This window comes from Lemur catta, chromosome 5 (assembly GCF_020740605.2).
Source record: "Lemur catta isolate mLemCat1 chromosome 5, mLemCat1.pri, whole genome shotgun sequence".
Classification (NCBI taxonomy): domain Eukaryota; kingdom Metazoa; phylum Chordata; class Mammalia; order Primates; family Lemuridae; genus Lemur; species Lemur catta.
Window position 1 is genome coordinate 51860390 of NC_059132.1, and position 19208 is coordinate 51879597.

At 39.3% G+C, this 19208-nt stretch overlaps 1 protein-coding gene across 1 annotated transcript in view; it reads left to right on the plus strand.

Moving 5' to 3' along the window:
* Window positions 1-19208, plus strand: part of ELOVL2 (ELOVL fatty acid elongase 2) — a 52952-nt gene that overhangs the window by 21252 nt on the left and 12492 nt on the right. Inside the window, exons 3-4 of the mRNA XM_045552603.1 lie at window positions 12560-12623; window positions 17429-17616. Coding sequence (XP_045408559.1) covers window positions 12560-12623; window positions 17429-17616 — 252 coding nt within the window. The remainder of the gene's footprint in view (window positions 1-12559; window positions 12624-17428; window positions 17617-19208) is intronic.

Here is a 19208-nt window from a genome sequence, read left to right on the forward strand (position 1 = left end):
GCTCATTTAGCAGGATTCAAAACAAGAGCCAAGAAAAACCTGGAGAGAAGATTGTGTGACACAATGCCAATAAAAATGGGGTTGAGAGGCTTACATTTACATAATTTTCTTTATTATAGTGTATAGCTGGTAATAAATAACTTTGTCTTTTGCCTTTCATCATCTGTAAAATAAATAATGCTTTTAGCCATTCTTTCCTCCCCCCGCTTTCTAGAGGGTGCCTATCTTTGTCCATCAGCCTTGTGTTTTGGGAGACCACGTTGAGCTGATGATTGAACATTGATGAGTGACTTAACTAAGGTGATACCCCAGAAAATGCTTAAAATAACATGAAATTAAAATATCTAAAATTAGTTTGTAACACTAACAATCATTAAGGCCAGTGGGGTGTCCCTCCCATTTTTCTGCATGCACAGCTCAGGCTGCATTTTGCTTTTTGGTGATTTGTTTTCCTCGTAATGCCTGCTAATTATACTAAATTTGATTTGACATTATCTGGCTTAAAATGCTAAGGGAGAGGTATGATTTTCCTTTATCTCCTAGAAAAGACTTTATGCAATAAAGGGTGAATCATCTGTCACTTTGGTAATGTACTGCCAAACAAAAAAGTGTGTGGTGAAGATTTCATTTAGCAGGGATAGAATCTGGATTGTTCAGTAAATCCCGATATTAATTGGAAAGTTTATAGCTTGAAAGAAGGATAATATAAAACAATCTGTCCATATGACTCATGCATTATCTCTTGCTCAGTATTAGCAGTAAAAGAATACTTCTTTTGACTTTACCATAAATATATTGAAATACTGTTGATATTTATAGAATATATAGAAATATGTAGAAATAGATGATTGTTGCCTAAAAAATTAGAAATTAAATCTAGCCCATATTTTTTTCCAAGAAATAATTAAAAGCTTTTTGTTTTCATATTCAAAAGGGTACCACTTGTACATGCAGAATAGCCAACCTGCTTGTCCTCTGGTCAGTACTTGATAACCAGAGCACATACAAACAGAATCTCCTTTCATTGCTGTTGTTAATTGTGAAAGAGCTTTATTCTTCCCCATGTCCCCAAATTCAGAAACTGGTACAGTTCCAAGGTCTCCTGAATACAGATATCTGGCTTTGGATTAAATCTCCAAGGAGTTTCATATTCACTCACCACTTCCTGTGGAGGCAAAAGTTGTAATAATCATTATAAATATCTTGAATTGCAAACTTAGCAGCATTGTTAGGTTTTTTTTTTGTTCCTCACGTATTCAGTATTGAATCAGTTAATAACTTTATTTTCTAATTGTAAAATTGAAGCTCTTGGTTTTTCTGTATAGCAGATTTTATTTTATTCACTTCAAATTAAGGCAAGTTATTTAATATTTTTAAATGAGATTGGAATGTTATGAGATAAATATGTATTTGGATTTGATTTCCATACTCTTAGAAGGCCATAACTTGCAAAATGACTGGAAAGAAGCTAATTTGTTTTATTCATTATTAAGAATACATATTTACTAAAATATCAGTTTCCTTAAACTTAATAACTTTCTATGTAACTAGTGAATTAATTTACAAATCATTTAAGCCTTGTAAATATCTTTCAAGTGTTTAAAACCTATTTTTGAGGCTTACAAATAAGACATACTTAATCTTTAATAACCAAGCATCATTCTGTACTCCAGAGATACACACCTGAGACTTAATTCTCTATACTTTGTGTATGTATATTTTCTGTTTCACTAGTTCTCACCCCAGCTCCTCACAAATTCCCTGTACCATTCTCTACCCTTGACACGCGCACATACCCAGACAGTTCTTTGCAGGAGTTCTCCCGGGGCTGTTCACGACTGATTCTGGTGTGTTATTCATGACCTCTGTGGGGATAGTCCTCTTCTCTTGCTCAGATCCCCTTCTGCTGGGGAAGGCCCCCAGGCCCACTGAGCCCCACCACTGTATCCGTGGAGTGCCGAAGGCCTGCTGCATGCAGCTGCTTGGCAGTGCTCACTATTGCTCTCACCAAGTGTCCCAGGCTCTGCTGGGCACTGATTCTTCTTTGGCTGGACACAACTTCTGACACTGTGGAGCTCTGCACGTAGACTCCATGCAGTACTTTGTGGAAAACTTGAGGAGAATGCCTGTCTCTTCTTTTCTGTGTTTGAGAGATCGCAAAGCACTCCTGTTTCACATCCCCAATGTCTTATGTAAGTGTAAGTACATCCTATTTTTCATCGTTGCCTTCTGTCTCCCTGGGACCCCTGGGGAATTGAGCCATAAAGAATCCCAAGTAACAGACTCTTTACTACACTTAACATTCCTTTGCTGCTCTCACGTCCAGTGCTTTGTTACTGAGACAGCCTTGTTAGCACCTGACCACTCCACAGCGCGCCTCCTTAGGATGAGCTCTCTCTCAAGGCGTTGCTCAGGTTCTCGTGCAAAGTGGACTGTCCCGCCAGTTTGCAGAGAATTCTGAAGCCAAAAGGTGAGCCAGCTGCACCACCCCACCATGTATAGATGAGCAGATAATCGAATGCATACATGCCCTATAGTACACTATAAAACTGCTATTTAAAACACATTATTGATACTGGTAACTTTTAAATATTGGTATTTTTCTCTTGAAAATCTAGAATAAAAAGATTTTGTTTAGCATTTTACTACTTGGTTTCCACTGAGTCATGGTCTTTATAGTGTTTTGTATTACTGCTGTCTCCATATCTCTCTGCTTCAAAATACAGTGATACTTTACCAGAGCTTTCTCAGCGTCTCTATTCTCTCTCTCTACTCCCCAGCACTCTTTACTTGCCAAGTATATATTCTTACACACACATCCTGATAATCCTCTGAACCTGTTGAAGAGTGTTGATAAAGGAAAACGAGGTAAAAAATGGACCCCTGAAGTTTGCCAGCCCTATTCCTGGTGTGATTCTGGTAAACTCGTTCATTCATAATAGATGCATTTCCCAAGTGCTTATTGAGTGCTTAATGTGTGCCAGGAAAAGAGGATCTTGACTAGTTTGGGAGAAGGAGAGTGGCCAGGTGAACTAAAATGCAATTAGGAGGCATCCAGGCAGAGGGAAGGCCACATGCAAAGGCACAAGAGAGAGAGAACATGATGGATTGGGGGAGTGCCATGTAAGTAGATAAGCCTGGAGCAAAAAGTGCACATGAGGATCTGGAAGGACAGGCTTAGAAGAGTGGGTGGAGGTTGTTGCCTTTTTTCTGGCCCAGTCAACCAAAGGAGTTAATAACAGTTACTTGATTTTTAAAAATTCTTCAGATTTTATGCCAAAAAAAATGCTATTTTCTCCTGTAACATCCAGTTGGATGCCAAGGAGTTGAGGTTAAGATGCATAGTGCATATGTCTGGACTACTGTAGTATAGTGTCCTTTCACTGAGCTTTCTACTGTATTACTTGCATCGTAGTAAAATATTGATACTAGTGACAGTAATGGTACTTATAATCATAAAAATAATGAGGTCATTACTAGACTAGGGTTGCTTTGGGGCTTTGATTTTTGCATAATTTTAATCTAGGGGGACAAAATCCTGTTCTACTGTTAACAAAATGGCAATCTGATCTATACTTGGGACAGACTATTTGCAGATCCACTGAGGAAAGCCCTATGTGTGTTTATTTGTTTGGATTGAAGAAAAATCCTTCTCTTACTATGGGAATGGAGCTATTCTTTACCAAGACATTGTATTCCTCTAAAGTATGTTAGTGGATAAAGCAGAGTGAATAACTAAAGGGACCCTCTTCTGCCCCATCTCTGAGCATCTTGGAAAGACCCATATAGAAATATCAGAGTGGACAACTACTGGCTCTATTGATCTTTTGAAGATAGTTGGATTTTGGTAGCTTAGAGTGTATAATGTGCAATTCGAGATTTAGCCGAACATTTATTGCCAGTTACTATAGAGAACTATAGAGAATTGGGCTGATTACTATTATCATTAATCTGTATCAATACAAAAATAATAAAATACATATTTGATGAAAATTTAAGTTGTTTGTCACATATTTAGCCAAGAATTTCTCAAATAGGGTCGTACTTTAAATTTAGTCATTTTATATCATGGTATCGTCTGATTCATCTCACCTTTTATTTCAAATGGAGAGGAAGAAATCAACCCATTAATAACCGAGTGGGTTTTTATTTATTTTTTAGGACTCAAGGAGGAAATTGTACTACTCTCCTTTATAAGTCATTGCATTAATTTTTTTCCTTAGTCTTTAAGTCATAATATTTTAATTACACAGTTAATATATTGATGATGATTTATTGTTAAAAACTAGAACAATGCAGATATATAAAGAGTTAGTGTCTCGCTTTCCCTTCTCCCCCTCACTCCCCATTCTTGCCTCCCCAGAGGTAATCATTGTTAACAGGTGGATGTGTACTCTTCTGAAATTTTCCTATGCATATACTATATATACTTGTACATACAAGCATAGGCAAGTAGATTAGGGTTTGTGAAACAATGATTTCCTTTCTTACAGAATGGCATTTCCTAACTCTTATGGAAAGGTGTTCTTTGGGGCTTTTTTCCTTTTACCCAGGCTATTCAACAACTTTTTACTAGTCATTTGAATAAAAGGGCCAAAATTTTAAAATATACTAAACCTACAGAAAAAAATAAATCTATATTTAGGAATTGGGACTAATCTTGTCAGTGTGCAAAGGTGGAGCTGAAGTGTAGAAGATAAATTCAAAAAGGGTAAAAATTTTAAATTTTACTGAAGTAAAAATCAGTTATAGAAGTATAGGATGGTAACTCTTGATTTTGACAGTAGTTAACACCACAAAGACCCTGGTAATATTTGTTGGCAAGTACTAACTGAGGCGCAGTGTCTGGATGTAATATTGTGATAACTTTAAGAGAGGCATGAGTCTTTCTGTACTCTTCCCTGAGCAGGCCACCTCCAAAATATTATACTCAGGCACAGCAAATATAAGGAAAAATACAACCAACCTGGTGACTTCATTTCTGTTTGGAGCAATATGGATACTATTAAGTGGGTTTGCACAGCCAGCTAATTACTAAATGGCTTTAAATGAATGGTTATATAATAAGTGTATAACAACTTTGAATTTCGTAGCATGGAATATATCATGAAATACTTGGTAGATTTGTAGAAAGTAAGCAAGAACTTAGCATTTTTATAATAAAAACCCATCAAAAATTCAATGCTTAGATTATAATCTAAGCAAGTTTCAAGAGATCATATGTGGTCTAATTGTTGCTACTCAGAATGTGACCACAGCATTGGAACTTGTTAGAAATGAACTGAGGCCTCATCCTACACCAATTAAATGAGAACCTGTGCTTTAATAAGACCCTCAGATGATCTTAAAGGTTTTGAACATGTAAAATTCCAGACTCTGAACTGTGTTCAATGAAAGCCCTAAAAAGTCTACAAAGCTGGTTGTTTCTAGATTTGTTGGGGTGTCTTCTTGAAGCATGATGTAATACTTTGGGTAAAAAGAAAAAAAGGATGATGCAGTAGTAATGGCTTATTTGAGTATTGTGTTGTCCTTCTAGGCAATTCCATCCTCACATTTTCATATTTTTTAGCAGATTGGAATTATTGGTGAGTAGTGATGAGATAATTTCTAGGTTAATAGCAAAATGTTTTAAGATAATAGAAAAAATACCACTAAGATCCCATAAGGTATCATAAATTTCGAAAAGGGTCCATTGGACTCATGTCAGTTGCAAGATAGAGTGAGTTTGATTCTACTTTAAAAATACATAAGCAAATTTTTTTTCTTCTTTGGAAGAAAGAAACTTCAAAAATGAAATTAAAAAAGAATTTGGGTCCATTGGACCGTGATGATAAACCAAGAGTTAAGAGTGTTAAGGGTCTTTCAAAATGCATTGGAAACCAGATCACACACATGAAAATATAAGTAGGAATGCAAAGTAATATGAAATAGGTATCAAGTGCATATTGTGAAGGTTCAGAAGAATGAGAGTTTGATTAATTCATTCAATAAATATTAAGTGCCCACTATGTGGCTGGCATTGTTCTTGGAATTAGGGATAATTGGAGCTTACATTTTAGTGGAGGACCCAAACAATAAACTGATTAACTAGCCAGTGAAAGTTTGGGTAACGGTAAGTGCTATGAAATAAAAATAGAGCAGGTCAGGGGATGGCAAATGATGCTACACCACAGGCCAGGATGCCACAAGCCGATGCTTTCCTCGTCCCTGATTAGTCCCATGAGAGGTGATCAGGGAGACATGTAAGGAGTTGCCATCTGACCAGACTCTGATGAAGTGAGAGAGAGAGCCATGTGGGGGAAGTGGAGCATAACAAACAAAACTGCAATAAGTTTCTGTTCTTTAAAAAGCCCTTTTATTCCCTTCATTGAATGGGACTGTCCTACAGCCTCAAGGTTACCCAGGATGCAAACGAAATCACCCCCACTGTCTCTGTCAGCTTGGTGTCCTGAGATACCACAGCACAAGAAAGGAGCATGAGCTCTGCAGAGACTTTCCTCTGCTATCCGGGCTCCGAAACCCTTCAAGCTGAAGGTGTAAAAACACTGATTCATTGTAGTTCAAGTCTCGCACGACAGCACCGCAGCACCGCAGCACCACTTGAGTGTACAGTCTCAATTTCCACATCTGTAAATTGGGAAAGACACCCAATTTGCAGGGCTTCCGTGAAAACCATAGAGAGCATGTACCAAGTGCCTGGAACATATTAAGTGTTTGGTAAACTGTAGCCAATATCACTCACCATCATGGTTAGCTCATTTATATCTATCCTAAGATGTTATAAATGTTCCTCAGAGTCTTCAGTACCTACCTTAGACAGTTTCTTTTTATTTATTTATTTATTTATTTATTTATTTATTTATTTATTTATTTATTTATTTATTTATTTATTTTTGAGGCAGAGTCCCGCTCTGTCACCCTGGCTAGAGTGCCATGGCATCAGCCTAGCTCACAGCAACCTCAAACACCTGGGCTCGAGCGATCCTTCTGCCTCAGCCTCCCGAGTAGCTGGGACTCCAAGCATGCGCCACCATGCCCAGCTAATTTTTTCTATATATTTTTAGTTGTCCAGCTAATTTCTTTCTATTTTTTTTTTTAGTAGAGATGGGGTCTCACTCTTGCTCAGGCTGATTTTGAACTCCTGAGCTCAAACGATCCGCCCACCTCGGCCTCCGAGAGTGCTTGGGTTACAGGCGTGAGCCACCATGCCCGGCCTGACAGTTTCAATCTTAAGAAAATTATTCCTAAGACCTGTAATAACAATTTGGAGTTCCATACATAAGGAAGAGTTGCCTGCCCATTGCCCACTCTCACCCTTAGCTTATTGCTCCCTCCAGAGAGCAGTAGCGGGAGGTACTGTTGAGTGGGTAGGCTCCTGAAAGGCAGTTTAAGGGTATCAGTGTAAAATGTGCATAAACACACATTGTGTAAAGTTAGCTGCATGACATCCAAATAATTTTATATATTTTTATATGCCCACTTTTATCCATCCTCTAAACCTTCTAGTTTCATTCACAAATGTAAACGTATTTAGCCCCTTCAAATACACGAGACACTGGCTGGGAACAATCCTGCAGGAGTTGCCAAAAGAGGTTCAACATTTGTTGACCATCCTGAGCCCTGAGAATGACGTTGGACTCACTGTGTGGTAGTCCAGTCTGTCTCCCTCGCCTCTGGGAGGGAGTTTCTCAGTTCTGTCCAACTCAGCCTTGACCTTAACATTTCTGCGAAGTTGTCAGAGTTGTGTCAGGTTAGTCTGAAATGTGATATATTCCTAAGCTGGTCAGATCCCATTTCCTGACTTGCTGTCATTGAACCATTCAGATTTAGTTGACTCTGAAATAACACACACAAAAAGAAAAGAAAGTAAGAATTTGGATGCTGTGTTTCCTTCTAGTCTGTTTCATAATGTTAGTGGCTTTTGCCAATTTTAAAAAGCAATGCATCGGTGGTGGAAAATAGCTATTCTGATTGAATAAGTGTCTTTAAAGTGTTCTATAAAACTATATTGACAAAATAGGATAAACACTAAGATCTTGAATCACTGGATTTTTATATAATGTAATGCCCGTGGTAGACAAATACTAAAAAAAAAAAAAAAAAAAAAAAAAACCACGAAATGCCTAAAACCAATAAAAGGAGGAAGGTGGAGAAGAAGGAATGAGTGAAAGAGGAAGGAAAGGAAGAAAGAAGGAGAAAGTAAAAATGGAATCTAGAGTTCTGTCCTTTTAGAGATGGGACAATGTACAGGCAGAGTTTTGGGGTGGGTTCGTTTCTGCCTTGCTTCCTGCCTTGGCTTTCATAGAGTGGTCCCTAATCATGGTAGTAGCGATTCTGATTGCAAGGCAGCCTTTGCTGAGGAAAATCTGGGCTGTCAAGGTGTTCAGGATGAGGCAGTCCTCACAGTAATCATAAGCTTCACACCTTCAAGAACAGACCAGGGAATAGCCTTCCATTTGAGATGCCCTGGTTTATGTTGACCTCCAACTGATGGAGCCAGTGATGACTGGGAGTCCCAGTCAGTATCATGGTGACAAAAAACAAGTGTGCCCTTCGTGGCTCTCCCGTCTGCCAAGTACCCACAGAAAATGGTAGCTGAGGCAGGAGTGTGTAGTGAGCCAGTCCACCAGCCCTGGGAGTTGCATGTTCCATGGATAAGACGACTATCTCAGATTTCTGTAAGAGGGCAGTCCAGTGGATCTGCCTCAGGTGGGTCACCACTGCCTCCCAGTGGTCTTTTTACTGGCAGTAGAAAGAACAGGTCCAGGACATCACTGGGTGTCAGGCAGTGGTGCTTCCTGGTGGAAGGGATGAACATGGTATCAGAGGTGGTGAGGGTGGTGCTGGCAGTCACAGTGGATGTGAGGAGCCAGGCGGAGGCTTTCCCTAGGGTGCTCTGGGTTATGGCTCTTCAATTACTTAGAACCATTTCTGGTGCTCTTCATTCTTTTCTGTAAATTCTATTTTCCATATGGAATCACTTCCCTTTGGCATGAAGAACGTTTTTAGCATAGTAGGCAGTGTGGTTCTGCTGGCTATACGTTCTCTCACTTACGCATATATGAATATATCCTGATTTAACCTTCATTTTTGAAGGATATTTTGGTCTCTTCCCTTGTAGTCCCCAAGCAACCACTGATCTGTTTTCTGTCACTGTAAGTTATATTTTCTATAATTTCCATATAAATGGAAACATACAGTATGTAATTTTTGTGTGGCCTCTTTCATTCAGCATAATTTTAAGATCCATCCATGTTGTGTGTACATCAATAGTTCACTCCTTTGTATTGCTGAGTAGTATATATTATACAGCTGTGTCACCTGTTTTTGGACATTTGGGGGTTTCTATTAGCGATCACAAAGTTGTTGTGAATATTTGTGTTCACGTCTTTGCATGGAAATATGCTTTCTTTTCTCTTGGGTAAATTCCTAGAAATGGCATGCTGGATCTTACAGTAGGTGTATGTTTATGTTTTTACCAAACTGCCAAACTGCTTTGCAAAGTGATTGTACCATTTTATATTCCTACCAACTGTGGTAAGTAATCAGGGATACACAAATAAGGCCCTTCTTGTATTCAATCTTTCCATTCTTCAGCTATTTGCTGTGCACAGTGACACATTGAATTCCAAATCATGGAGTGTGGACTTTCTTGTGGGGGCAAGGAGTTGTTCTGGAAGTGGGCTCAGGGTGATTTGGCAGGGAATTCTGTGGCCTGGAGAACTTGGAGCATAGTCTGGAGAGGGGAAATTGTGGCCATGGGTAAGGCGGCATGTTCCCTTGGCTCAAAGAATGACCAGGGATCAGGGGGTTCTTCTACAGTATGGAGCTCAGCACAGCACCATTCTTGCTCGGGTCCAAGAGGTACACTGTTCCCTCTCTTCTTATCTATCCACATTCTAACCATCTCTAAAAACCCACCCTAAGTCCTTTATTTTCTATCATTGTGGCAGTTCTGCAGATCTCCCTCTTCTTAATCATTTGCTATTCACCTTTCTCTACATGTCTTTCCTAATTTGTCTATAAACTTTTGAGTCAACCACTCTCACAAATGCTTTTCAAAAATGTTATTTGAATGGGTGAAGTGCCGCATGGAGTTCGTTGGTTTTTCTTAGCTGCTTGGGTTGTGGTGTTAATCTGGAGGTGTTGTCCAGCGTGCTTCACATGCACACACACAGAACCCAGTGTACAGCTGTGACTTCCTGGGCCAAATGCTGCTATCATCCCTTGCTAAGCGCTCATCTTCAGTCGACTGACACTACAAAACCCTCCATACTTACGTTTTACTAATCCAGTGTAAATCTTGGTTTGTTCTTCTCATCTCATCATGGTCTTTTTAGACAACTTCCTTACTAACTATATTAAATAACTCAGAAATAAAGAGGTAATTTTTATCAGGTTTCTGATTTTCCCAGCATTGGCTGCAGTTCTGTCTGTCATCTAGGTCACTAGAGACCCTGGTCATAAACACTTCCCAAGTGCATCATGGCTCAATGTATTTCTATACACTACTCTTTCTTCTTAGTGTGCCTTTTCTTTCCTTCTCCATTTAGACCGTGACCTAGACTAGTCTTTCAAAATTCAGCCACAGCCTCATCTTCTTAAGAGATCTAAAGTGTTTCTCTGTCCTCTTGTAGCAGATCTCTGTAAACCTCTCATATTATTTAAGACTGCACTGTAATTTTTTATTTACGGTAGTATTCTGTCTAGACTGAAAACTATGTGAAGATAAGGATCATGTCTCATTTGACTTTGTGTTTTAGCATCGAACATAGTGCTAGTATATAGTAATGCTCAAATAATTGGTTAGTGAGTCAATAAATTGAGTGAAAAAACAAAATGCCCCTTTTTATTCATCTCTTGTTCTCTTTCTTCATATCTTCCCTTCTTTTACTTTTGTTTCTGCTACTCTTCCACTGTGACTAAATTTCTGCAATATAGAAATAATACGAGCATTGTGACCTTTAACTAGAGTTTTCTTTGCTCTACAAATGTTGGAAAATGGATTTTGAGCCTTAGCAAACAAATCAAAAAAGTTTAAACATTTGTTCGTGGATGCAGCAATGGAAGAAAGATTTCATTGGCATTTGTCATGAGGGTGAGTGCATTTGTGAGGGCACCGTGTTTTGCTCAAAACTGAGAGGCCTCTGGATAGATCTGCCCTATTCTGATGGCAACACAGATCATATTCTGTCACACCAAGATCTCAGGTAACTGACCTTTCTTAAGTCTGGAAGTCTCCTGAGACACCCTATGTGGAAACCAAACATATAAATGCTCTTTAAAAACTTTCAAGCTTGGTTTAGCTCAAATACGTTTTACAGAGATATCATGAAATAGTGAAAATAAAGTTCCTAGTGCAGTGGCCAGCAGTAGTAGGTGCTAGTAAATGTTACTCTCTAATCTCCATCCTCCTTCCCAAGCTTCCTAAAGTTCCCAAAGACCTAAGTTTCCTTGAACTTTCTCTCAGGATCAAAGTCACAAATTAAAAATAGGTTCAGGTGACAGGTGCCAATCACCAAATGGGCAGCTCCTCTTGTCAGATGCCAGTGAATTAATTCTCCTCTTTGGCATTTATACGTTGAGGGTGAGGTAGTTTTGGGGCAGCTGTTGAATCTAAAGCATGTTCTGTATAAACATCCCAAGGCTGTGCTGCTCCACGTGCACAGTCTGTCTGCTGGCCCTCAGTCCTGCTTGGAAGGTCCCTTTCCTGGAAACACTGGGTCGTGCTGTGTCTTTTCCTCCCTTTGCTTGAGGAGGTGGCTCTAGACCTCTGTGGCAGGGAGGGAACACCACCTTAGCAGGTATTGGAAGCAGTGTCGTGGCAGACCAGCATGAGTGGCTGAAATCAAGTTGGCAGCCCCTACTTTCTGACCTTAAGGTTCTTAGCAGCAATACTCCAGCCCCAACCTGAATCCAGGTAAAGTGACAATAATTAATTTGGTGCACCCTAAGTGACACTGTTTACTGTAAGAGTAAAAAAAAAAAGTTTGAAAACAAAATACAAATACAAAAAAAAAAAAAGCTGTAGTGCTTAGTTTCCTTACTTGGAAAACAAGTCCTCTTCAAAACTTTAGGTTCAGCTTAATGAAATAGAGTTCAGCTGAATTTTCATTTAAAATTTACATTTACATTCTGTGGGAATGGGCTTTCCCTGTTGCTCATACAGCTCCTGTTAATTGTAACAGTGGAAGCTGCTCGTGGCACAGCTTTGCCTGTAAGCATTTTAGAGGTAAATGGAATTCAGGTCAATAACCTTTCGATGTTGAAATGCGCCAAGCCTGTTTTCTAGGACTCCTCTTGCATGAAGAAATGAAAGAGGAATTATTTCCTTCCGACTCTGTACAGGCTTGTGAAAGGTGAGGCTGCATTAACTGGTTCACTTTCCTTAAGCCCTTGCAGTCAAAAGTCCTTGAAGCTGGAACCCTTGGAGAATCTGTCAACTATGTGTCATTGGTAGTGGCTTGTTTTGAGAGTTAAAACAACAACAACAACAAAAAACAAAAACAAAAAAACCACCACCACTTAAATCATTCTTTGCTTTTCTTTCCCTTTTCAGGAACATCTAAAGGCCTTTGATGATGAAATCAATGCTTTTTTGGACAATATGTTTGGACCTCGAGGTAAGTGAGCTACTTGAAAACTTAATGTGGAAGGAACACAAGGAAGAATGCCATTTAGTTATAGAAAAGGATTATGTTATTTCTGGTGTCTTGAAAATAGTGTGGTGCTTAACATTTAGAAACTTAACTTCCCTCTCCTTTAATATACTTTTCCTAGAACATCCAGAAGGCCCCATTTCTCCTCATGTTCAACCTGTCTTGGGATTGAAAAGTTCCAGGAGCAGGAAGCGGGCACAGAATAAAATTCAGTACTTTCTTCCAGGGTTTCTCTGGCGGCCAAGCCAGTTTGTGGCTTTCCTTCTAAACTGTGCTGCTTTCCTCTCCTCTCTCCAGCACCATTCACCTTCCTCCTTCCTCCAGGCACAGGCACATACGATATTTCTGCTCTTATGTGCCTCGATGAATCCCCGTTAAAGATTTGTGTGTTTCTCTGCCCAGGCCCTTAGGACCAGCGTAGATGCCTCTCCATCATTCCTTTGTCACCAGTCACTTTACCGCAGTGTCCTCCTAACTCGTCTCTCCTCTTCCACTCTTGGAGTAAGAGTCTGAAGACCTAACTCGTATCCTGTGGGACTCCAGCTTAAAACTCATCAATGTCTTCCCTCTGCCTTCAGGGTGAAAACCACACTTTTTGTCACAGGCTGCACACCCTGTGTTATCTAGCCCTGCTACCTCTCCAGCTCAGTGAGTGGCAGTCTCCCTCACTGGCTTTGATACAGCTGTCCCGGTCATCTTTTAATTCCTCAAATATGTAAAAGTCTTTGATGTACTGTTCCTTGAGCCTAAAACTCCCCGTGTCTCCTACCCTATCCTCCAATCTAGCCAGCTGCTTCTCAAACTTCAAGTATTAGCCTAAATGTTACCTTTTTGTATGGGCTCTCCCAGCTAAAGGACAGTAGTCCCCTCTTGTCCAGTTTCCCTTTCTGTGGTTTCAGTTACTTGCTGTAAACTGCAGTCTGAAAAAAGGTGAGTGCAGTACAAGAAGATATTTAGAGAGAGACTACATTCACATAACTTTATGACAGTATGGTTATAATGTTCTATCTTGTTGTTACTCTCTTATATGCCTAATTCATAAATTAAACTTTATCATAGGATGTATGTATAGGAAAAAGCATAGTATATACAGGGTTTAGCACTGTCTGTAGTTTCAGGCATCCTGTGGGGGTCTTGGAACGTGCCCCTTGCAGGTAGTGGGGGGACTGCAGCAGATCCCTCCTCATTCTCTGTCTCAATCCCTGTTTATTCCCTTCACTTACTTTATTGTTGTTAATAGCTATTTCTCCCATGAAGGCAGGAACCATGACTATTTTACTCACCATTTAACTCCAGGGCTTATTACAGTTCTGGGAAAATACTAGGCATTGTATATTTTGCAAATAAATGAGTGAATTCTAGACAAAAGATATTGTTTTATTTGAGCGTTGCTCGTTCACAAAACTGTGGACAGTCCATAGTTCACTACAGCATTATTGGGGGAGATATTTCCTTAGCATTATTGGGGGAGATAGGAAGGAGAGGAATGTGGGGAGGTTTTTCTGTGTCTCAAAATCTTTAAACAATCACTTAGAGAGTTTTTAGACCATTCTACAGTTTCTGTATAGGGCCATAAACTATTCTAAGTGAATGGCTATATGGTTTTAATATAATGTAATGATTATGTACAGCTTAAAAAATACTTTCACATAGGTTTTTTTCCCCCCCATTTTATCCTCCTGATGATCCTATGGGGCAGGCAGGGCAGGAGATCGTTACCTTCATAACCTCCTGTAACGTGTCCTCTCCCCTACAGTTCCAGTGGGCGGGGAGAACAGCTCAGCATAGGGGGCATCACCCTCTCACTTAGGCGTGCAGGATACGAAGGGAACTATGATTTCTCGGTGACTATGGCTTTCTATCAGACACTTCCACTAGAGAGTTAAACAGCAATCTTTCTGAGCCAAGTTCACACTGAACTTTGCCATCAGTTACAATTAGCGTCACCTGGAATCACGTGGCTATGGGATCAATTGAGGAAAGGACTATAGTTGTTTACTCAGCATTGGCCATTTTTATGGAAGTTTCCTTTGTAACAAGGAGACTGTAAAATTGACAACTGACAACCAGCTCAGATGACTTCCACAGTAACAGAGTGTCTAGCATCTAAGCCATCAAGAGTCCTTTTCCCTTCCTAAAAGTGACACAAGCTTAAGTTGACTGTCAAGTCACCTAGTAAACTTCTAGATGTCCCCAAGTCTTTTCTGATTTTGCCTAGACCATCAAGGATATTGTTCTGGACAAATGCCTGGCACAGATGCAAAGATAACATTTCTCAAGTCCAAAAGATAAGAAATGTTATTGCAAGTATTCCCATCTTTTGGTTGGCACGATTATGATTTTCCTTAACACCTCTAGCAAACAATTTAGAGGACCATGACAAAAGTAAGTGAAAAACTTCAGGTGCTATATTAGTTTTGCAGTGTGTGCTTGACTTCGTGTGCCAACTGATATACATCTAATGACTGTTTCCTCTTAATTCAGCACTGAGCAGCTATAAGTAAAATAGAGTAGTAATGTAAGCCCTAGCTGCTGTCTCCTGGAGCATATACTGTAGTTGAGGAGGTAAAACTAGTACATCCGAAACAGTTAGAGAGCAATTAAGTACTAAACCATGTTTGTCCATTTCCTAGGGCTGCCATAACAAAGTTCCACAAACCAGGTGGCTTAAAATAGCAGAAATACATTCTCTCACAGTTCTGAAAGCTGACAGTCTGGAATCAGGGTGCCGGGAGGGCTGCGCTCCCTGTGAGGTTCCAGGGAAGAACCTCTTCCATGACTCGCTCCTAGTTTCTGGTAGTTGCTGGCAATCTTTGGTGTTCCTTAGCTTGCAGATCCATCACTCCAATCTCTGTCTCCATCTTCACATGGCATTCTCCTCTTCATATCCTTGTATCTAAACCTCCCCTTCTTATAAGGACAGCAGTCACTGGGTTTGGGCCCACCCCAATCCAGTATGTATGACCTCACCTTAACTGCATTATATCTGCAAAGACCCTCTTTCCAAATAATGTCACATTCACAGGCACCAGGAGTTAGGACTTGAACATATCTTTTTGGGGGATACAGTTCAAACCACAGCACCATAACAATACGTAGGGTAATAGTTATCCCATGTATAATAAGATTGCTATGAACATTAAATAAGTTAGTACATGTAACAGGCTTCAGGACAGTGCCTGGCACAGAATAAGTGCTCAGTAAATGTTAGTTATAGTAACAGTATTATAACCATAAAATATATAAATTATAAAATAATAATTATTTTGTTGTGCAGATAAGTAGCTGTAACTATGAAAGAGCAGTAGAAAGTGTCTCCCTTCAGAAGGCAGACTTTCTCTGGGCATTAAAGGATGAGTAGGGTTTAGATAAGGAGAAGAACATTAGGAAGTGGCACACAGCACAGGCTTTCATGACAGGTGATTGTGAGCCCGTTGTGTGAAAGGTGTAGTTATCGTTAGTCACATGAATGCTGAGAAGAGCTTTCCTACCTTTTCTTCTTCATCATCAAGGGGAGATGTTTACAGAATACGTGATGGGACAGTTACAGCTCGAGAAGACCTTTCCTCGTAGAAATGGTACTGTGTGTAGGATGGGTGGTTTAATGAGACTGGGGGTAGACAGGTAGACAGAGTATGCCAGGAATAGGGCCTGAAACTGACAGAACCAAAGAATCAAGAAAAGGGCATTGCTTGTTGGCAAAACCAGCCCCTTATGAATCTATTAACAGAGATTAAAAACAGCATGCAATTTTTATATTTCTGGGCCAAATTATTTATGTAAACAAACAAGAAAAGCAAAATAGAGAACAAAAATCATTTTATGCCTACAATTATTTTCAGGGGTTGCTAGTTATATTATAGATCTATCATGCGGGTTTTATTTAGGCTTTTAAATTATCACTCTCCAGGGTAAGGGGCCCTTGATGTATCCAGGTTCTTGCTTCCCTGCTGTTTATACTTCTGGTCCCATGGCCAGTTCTTGGTCTTTGGTTTTATTTTCTGCCCTCAGTTCTGAATTGTCAGCTCCAAGGCTATCTTCAGATTCCCATGTTTGCTGTACTGTAATCTGTCGCTTTCTTTGGATCAGAGGAACTCTAAACCCATTCCTGGTTTACAGCACAATGATCCTGACAAATCCCGGGCAGTGTGGGTTTTAGGAATGAGGATACGATATCTGTGTGCCCTCTTTCCTCTAACTGCTCAGATTGTCTCCATGGGAGGACAGCAGCAAGGTGTAATGGGCTGGGAGACAGAGGTGACCAATTCACATCCTGATTCTGTTGCCAACTATTATGTGGCCTTTTGCAAGTTACTAAAACTTTCTGAGCTGTTTTTTTTTTTTTCCTGTCCATAAAATGTGGCATAATAGTACTTACTTCATATTAATTGAATTAGAGTAAATAAACACAGTAACTGTTCTGAAGCAAGCATTCAAGAACTGTTACTTCCCATCTTTCTTTTTTTCTGTCATTCAGTGTTCAGGTAAAGCCATGTTTTTGCACCATGAAACCTTCCTTAACTATTCAGCCCCCACTGGTTTCTTCTTCCCCTAAACTCGAACCTAAATCTGGCATTTTACTATAGTAAAACAACTATACTTTACTATAGTTATTTAACTATATTCATATAGTTGTTTTACTATAATGCTTAATGCTGTGTTATATTGTTCCCTGTTGTGTTTGGTATGTACAAATACAATAATGTGACAATATTGACAATTGAACAGAAGTGTTACCGTCATGATTCTCACTGTGTGTTTCTTTTCAGATGCTCGAGTCAGAGGGTGGTTCATGTTGGACTCTTACCTTCCTACCTTTTTTCTTACTGTCATATATTTGCTTTCAATATGGCTGGGTAACAAATACATGAAGAACAGACCTGCGCTTTCTCTCAGGAGTATCCTCACCTTATATAATCTCGCAATCACACTTCTCTCCGCGTATATGCTGGCAGAGGTAAGTGTGTGTGTAGCTAAAGCTGGAGTCCAGTAACTGAGCGATTTTTAGAAGGAATCACATCTAGCTTACCGGAACTATCCAAGGTTGCTATGAATACTGTTCTTTAAGACCTCAAGAACTTGTTCCAGAGTTTGATATCATTCCTTCCGAAAGTCTTGGAAGTCCTTGTTTCTATCTTGAATTTTTCTAATCCCAATTTGGGCCTATTTCTTTAGTCCTTAGTCTGATTGTAATTTAGAGTCACAATTTTGGGTCTGAGTGGGCCCTAAAGTTCATGTTATAATTTTTTCCATTTACAGATTATAATACTAAGGCTGAGATAATTTGTGTCATTTGCCTGAGAATAGACAGTGATTAACAGAATATTTTTAAAATTTAACTTAAATATCAAATTCAGTTAGTCTGACTGAAATGTAAATATAAATATATATCTAATGCCTTAAAGAATCCTCTGCACATCTTTGGAACACTCTGACAGTGGCACAGCTGTTTCTCAGGAGCTGACATTCCAGCTAAGCTCGAGTGACCCTCGTTACATCACGCACTCTCATCCTCCGTAAGCACAACCCAAATAATTTTACAAGAGAAACAAAAAGTGATGATCGCCCTGATTATACATCCAAAAGTTATTTTACTATAAGATAAGGGAAAATCTAAAAGTGTTAAATAAACTTGCTGTAGCAAAAAAAGACAAAAGAAATAAAAACATAAAATCTTTTTTAGAGAAAAGTTACAAGAAAATCATTCATACAAGTTAAAATGGCTGATAATGGCACAAATACAGCGGCCTTGCTGGTGTGCTTTGAATTCTTAAAGAAAATAAATCCTTGCCTTAAAATATAGGTTCTCTCACCCAGATTTTGTGCATTATTCTAATATGCACCATTCTAATAACGCTTAATAATATTACCTTAAGTGACTAAAATGAAGCTGTAGTAATGGAATTTTAGGCAACAGAATGCAGGAGATGGAATTTGGCGTCAGGAAAGCCACACTGACAACTCTAAAATCATATCACATAGGTGCTCATTAATTTACCTTATTCTGAAAGGATTGTTTTTATTTTATTTTATTTTTACTAGGTGAATTTTAGCTCACTAGAAGAGCTTGCAAGATAGCAATTTATGGAGTTAGTTTTCTCTATGTAGTAACAAGAAAGATAGTCTTCCTTGGATTTTTTCTCAGAAATAACATCTGCGTCAGAAGGGCCAGCCTACGTGTCTGACCACGGCAGCAGTCACCTCCCTGTCTGGATGGAGCTTGGGTGTGGTGGAGTCAGAAGACATGAGTTTAAGTTTTAGCCCTGTCACCTTCAGTGTATTAAGCTCTCTGAACCTTAGGCAACTTATCTGTAAAGTGGAGGCACAACATCCTACATAGCTCTTGAGTGAGTTGTAAGGACTAATGAGTTCTCTTCAGCAAACATTTATTGAGCTCGTACTAGGTGCTATGAATAGGAAGCCTCAAGGTACAAGATGGATAAGACATGGCTTCTGCACTTGAAGAGCTCACAAACTAATATGCAATAGCAGCTGGTAAATGTAAAAATGCTGTGTAAATTGTAAAGTGCTAGTTGTTTATTAGTAAGC